The sequence below is a fragment of the Crocuta crocuta genome, unplaced genomic scaffold, assembly GCF_008692635.1.
Source record: "Crocuta crocuta isolate KB4526 unplaced genomic scaffold, BGI_CrCroc_1.0 scaffold49, whole genome shotgun sequence".
Lineage (NCBI taxonomy): Eukaryota > Metazoa > Chordata > Mammalia > Carnivora > Hyaenidae > Crocuta > Crocuta crocuta.
In genome coordinates, this window is record NW_027536462.1 from 51,783 (window position 1) to 57,285 (window position 5,503).

Here is a 5,503-nt window from a genome sequence, read left to right on the forward strand (position 1 = left end):
AGGTTTCATATTTTTAAAAAGTAGCCTCAGGGCAGGATTCTTAAGTACTTTATTTCAAAAGTAAAATTTTACTGTATTTTCATCTTACCAATAGCTACCATTTAATTTTCAGCCATTAAGATGCAAATCATTGGATTTTTAAAGATAGCAGATGTAATAATTTGGGCCTTGTGCACAATTAAACATTTATTTAAAAGGAAAACATATAATTCTTACCTTCTCATAAATTTTAGTGATTTCTTCATTTGGGCTAAATACTAGCTGTAGGGCCCCACATCCTGATGCCCAGATAATTTTCTGTATAGCTCTAATAACACAAATATCAGGCATGTATCTTGAAGCCTGCAAGACAGTAATAAAAAAAATAAAAAAAAATGTTTCTCCTTACAAAGGAAATTGGAATGGCTGCAAAGCAGTACCATTATGTTTAGGTTCCCGAACTGCTTTTGTCCTTTTTTTTCCTCTCCCATTTAACAGCAGTACCACAAAGTATGCTCTCCAAGTTATTATTTGGCCCCATAGTACTTTCAGAAGAATCTTGAAAAGACTACAAAGATGATCCACATGATTCCACTCCTCGTTTTTTTTTTTAATCCATGATAAATGAAAACCAAGTCCACACAAACACTTGTATAGAATGGTCACAGCAGCTTTATTCACAGCCAGAAGAGGGAAATAATCCAAATGGCCTTTGCCAAGTGCACGAATATGGAATTTTCACAATGGGAGACTACTCAGCAGCAAAGAGGAATGGACTAATTAATTAATGGTGCACACAGCACAGATAATTCTCAGTGTCATTATTCGGAGTGGAAGAAGCCAGACATGAAAGAACACACACGCTGTACAAAATTCTAGAAAATGAAAACTATTCTATAGTGACAAAAGATGACTGGCTGCCTGGGCTTAAGGAATAGAGGGAAGAAGGGACTGCAAAGGGGCATACAGAGCAATGGAAACGGTGGTGGACTTACACATACATGTGCTTCTCAAAACTGAGTTATATACTTTAAAGATGCTGTTTACTGCACATGAAGATGATTCAAACTGGAAAGTCCTAGCATTAATGTTAGATAAAATTCATGTTAAGGGAACTCTAGACTGAGGCAGTGATTAAAGTGGGCCCAGGAAAACTGAGCCTTCAATTGTGATAAGGGTTATTTCTTAATTAAACAGAGAGTCAAAAGTAAAAACAAACAAACCTTGCAGGATTTCAGAGCTTAAAAACCTTAATACTAACCTCATCAGATATTTGCTGAGCAAGACGAATGGACACATTTCTAAGCATGCATTCAGATGACGGATTAGGAATGCTCTGAAGGGCACTTTGTAGCACCACAGCTTGATCATGAGTAACTTGGTTGACCTGAAAAAACAATCATTGTACTTAGAAGAAAGTTGTACAGAACTCCCGACACATCACTCCCTCAAGATGACCCTCCCCTTCCATATATACATACACACTGGAGAACCGTGGGGACTTACACGAAAAGTCCATATTGCCAGCAATGTGGGCTTCCACTTTTTCTTGTGCTACAAAGTGCTACATGTCCCTCTGCAACACCCATTCTAGATCAATTCAAATTATATCTCTACATTTGGGTTCAGTATAACTTGGAGAGATAAGTGATAAACCGAAGTGATGGTTCCACAACCCTATTTAGAGACTCAATAAATTACTCCAGGTCTCTTACATGCATGTTCCTGGGCAGACCCTGCTCCCATTTCCCATGTCATCATTTTCTTCTTTGAAAAGGAGAAACATTAATGAATTTTCATAACAGAATAAAATCACTCATGTATGAAAGGTATCACTGTTCTATTTAATAGTATAACCAAGTTTTTAAATCTATACAAAAACAAACAAACTCGTAGTTATTAGCCAGGGCATTCTGACTGCCTTTCAAGTTGTAACTCCCTTTCTTTATACTGTAGTATTTCTCCAACAGTATTTAAGACATGTCTCTGTTTTGCTAAGTTTTGCCTTTAGCTCCTTAATAAATTGTGTGTTCCTCGAGACTGGAGACTATTATTTATATACCTTTGTATCCACGGTGGCACATTTTCTGAATAAATATTAGAGAAAAGTAAAAGAGGAAAGCAGGTAATTGCTTTCTGTGTACTTCATTAAGCAGCTGTTTCAGAGNAGACCATGGTTTCAATCTGTTTTTTATCTTAATATAAAACCACTATTCTTTATCCCAACCAACATGGGACCCTCAGGACAGAACAATATAATCTCAGGTGATCTGTTTTTCTTTACTATTTTAATGGAAATTTTCTTACATACACAAAAGGTAAGAGATCAGTACCATAAACTCTCATGTACCCACTGCCTAGCTTCAATATTTATGAAAGAAGGACTAATAGTGTTTTATCTAACCACTCCCCCTTACTTTCCAATCCCTCCAATGCCAGGATTATTTTGAAACAAATCCTGGATAATCATATAGTTCCAGCTGTAATATTTCAGCAATTATTTTCTAAAGTTTATTTTGAGACAGAGAACAAGCAGGAGAGGGACAGAGACAAAATTCCAAGCACACTCCACTGCTCAGCACAGAGCCCAATCTCATGAACCATAAGATCATGACCTGACCCAAAGAGCTGGATGCTCAACCGACTGAGCCACCCAGATGCCCGTAAGCAATTATTAAAAACAAAAAGGCAAGGGCACTTCCTTTAAAACCTAACCATAGTACCATTATCGCATCTAAAACAATTAGAAGTTTTATTATTGTAATACATTATTTGATATTACATTTATCATATCATACACCAACATTCCAATCCCGAGTATGTAAGCCATTTATAAAAAAGAGAATCTATATTCTTGAAGCTTTTATGTTCTACTGGTAACTTAGTAAACGGTCACTTATGACGAATATAGAAAACCTCAAATTTTAGTCAGAATGAAGTACATAGTTTCACCTCTCATAAGACGACACTGAATTTTGGCACGCCTTGAGAACTTTTGGTGTAGTGGGGCAAGGATGTCATCAAGACAAAGATTCAGAATATGCTCAGAACTGGAGCTTAAGCCTATCAAGATGGGAAGAGTGGCTGGCAACAGGGTAAGTTAATTACAACTTTCTTATTACCAACTGTATCTTCATATATCTGCCACGTAGAAGACAGTAAGAGATTTATATGGAATTTTTTATCAGGTTTAAAATAGCTGAAAGTCAAACAGTGTTTAAAGGAGAAAGGAATTGTCCTCTTAAAATTAGAGGATAGTCAGTAAAAAGCATTTTCACATTTAATACAAACATAATAGAAGAAAACCTCTAAAGTGGTGTACCACCAGAAACGAACTTGAAACATTCTGAATCAACTGAACTCAAACTTTAAAAATTACCATTTATTACTATAAATAAGACATTTTTAAAAGGTCTATTACCGATGTCATGGGATTCATGCCTTCTACACCTGGCTGACAAGCTTCTGCCACAGCTCGAACGTGGCCATAGCCAATGGCAGTTAGCAACAGTTTGGCTATTTTAAGAGCATTGAGGTAAGCACCCCTTCGAGTTTCCATATCTGCATTTGGTAGGAAGTTATTTCTGGTTAGCATGCTCAGGACAAGGGGTAGGCCACCACTTTTTAAGAAGTGAAACTGAAAATCAGAGGAATCATCAGCCAGAGGTGCGCCAGCAGGCATTAACAAGGCATAGACTACCTGGAAAAAGAAAAGAACTATATTAAAAGGGTTTAAAAAGATAATTTCTATTTTCTCTATCATCATTGCTAAGAAATTCTTGATCATTTGAAAAATATTTCATTATAAATTTTATCCATGTTCTTCACATTACCACGTAACATATCAAGTTCAAAGAAGATGAAATAAATTCAAAAGGGAAAAAACTAACCTCTGTTAGGTATAGCACTTGTGAGGCTGAAGGACCAAAGAAAAGCGAGTCAAGAGATGGACTAAGGCTGCTTTCTCCAAGTTTGGCGTGGTCTAAACAAATAGCTCTTAATTTTTCTATTGTTGTGCTATCTGTAAGAAAACAGGAGATATAGTCTAAAAACATAATTCATGCATCCATAGTATTCCACTTTTGATGTTTTGAAGACTACTTTAATATGGCATAACAATCAATTCATTGAATTACAAGCTCATAGTTCTCAAAAAATAGCCAGATCTGGATTAAAAAAGAATAGTAATAAACATCACAATCAACCAGGACTCTCTAATCAGTCAACCCAAACATGAAGGGGGCAGTCTCCACTTAAGAGACCTCAAATCAACATGCATCCTCAGCCACTGGACGTAAAGAATACAGTACACTTCAAAAGGAAATAAATTTCACTGAAAAGAACAAAAGAGAAAAAATGAAAAGCCCTTCCTTTCAACTTCTCTAGTGTTAACCTTTATGACACTATACATTAACTGGTTTATTTTACTGAAAGGGGCTTAGTGGTACCTTAGAAACTGAACTTTAAGAGGAAAGATGAAAAAAAAAAAACAAACCATGTATATAGGCACTCCTCACCTAACACAACTTCACCTTTATGAAAAAACTTAGTACCAGTTTTCGTCAGCTAAAAGAAATCTGAAGAGGATTCTTCACTTTTATGAAAAGAGGCAAAAAGCAAAACTAGCTTCAGTGTGTGTTGTGCAGAGGGCTGGTAAAGAGGCAGTGCACACCCCTGAGCAGCAAGAGTGGCCCTGCCAAGCTCCTTCCCTGGGAACTATCCTTAGCATCTCAGCATCAAGCTGCCTCTGTGAGCATCTGTGCTCTTCATTGGTGCATCTGTGAGAACAAGATATGCCCTGAGGTATCAGAAAAGCCTAAGAGGGTTTTTTTTTGGGTCTGGGAACACTAAAAAAATTTTTCCATATTAAACTAACGGTAACTGCTTCTTTGCTTTCCACCAATTTTGGCTTACAAAAGGTTTCATAGGAATACTCTACTTTGGAATATCAGGAAAAATCTGTAGTGATTATAATGTTCACCTCAAAGCAAGCACAGTTTTTTCCCCTTCATGGTATTAAAATACAAGTTTTTTTTAAATCACAGTGAAAATACATTGTTAAAAAAAATCACATGATACAATTTAGCATTAGTTATCAAACATTCACACTTAAGAATAAGTCTATCAACTTTAGAAAGTACTTTACTGTTTTCAATTTTTTTAATAAATTCTAGTTAGTTAACATATAGTGTAATATTGGTTTCAGAAGCAGAATTTAGTGATTTATCACTTACATACACATCCAGTGCTTATCCCAACAAGTGTCCTTCTTAATGCCCATCACCTGTTTAGCCTACCACTCATTCACCTCCCTCCATCAACAGTTTGTTCTCTATAGTTAAGTCTCTTATGGTTTGCTAGGAAGTACTCTGTTAATCAAATCATCTCAAAGTAATTAAATGTGCTATGATTAAAACACCACTTGATAAATAAGACTGCTTTAAAAAAACAAAGTTTTTTGAAGAACAGATATATTACTATAATTTCCATAGAGTAAGTTAATTTTATAGACCTGGAATTAGCC

The 5,503-nt window shown here is 35.8% G+C and overlaps 1 protein-coding gene across 1 annotated transcript in view; it reads right to left on the bottom strand.

Moving 5' to 3' along the window:
• Positions 1-5,503, bottom strand: part of USP9X (ubiquitin specific peptidase 9 X-linked) — a 97,275-nt gene that overhangs the window by 43,539 nt on the left and 48,233 nt on the right. Inside the window, 4 exon segments of the mRNA XM_077748493.1 lie at positions 217-342; positions 1,241-1,366; positions 3,401-3,679; positions 3,870-4,000. Of these exon segments, the coding sequence (XP_077604619.1) occupies positions 217-342; positions 1,241-1,366; positions 3,401-3,679; positions 3,870-4,000 (662 nt within the window).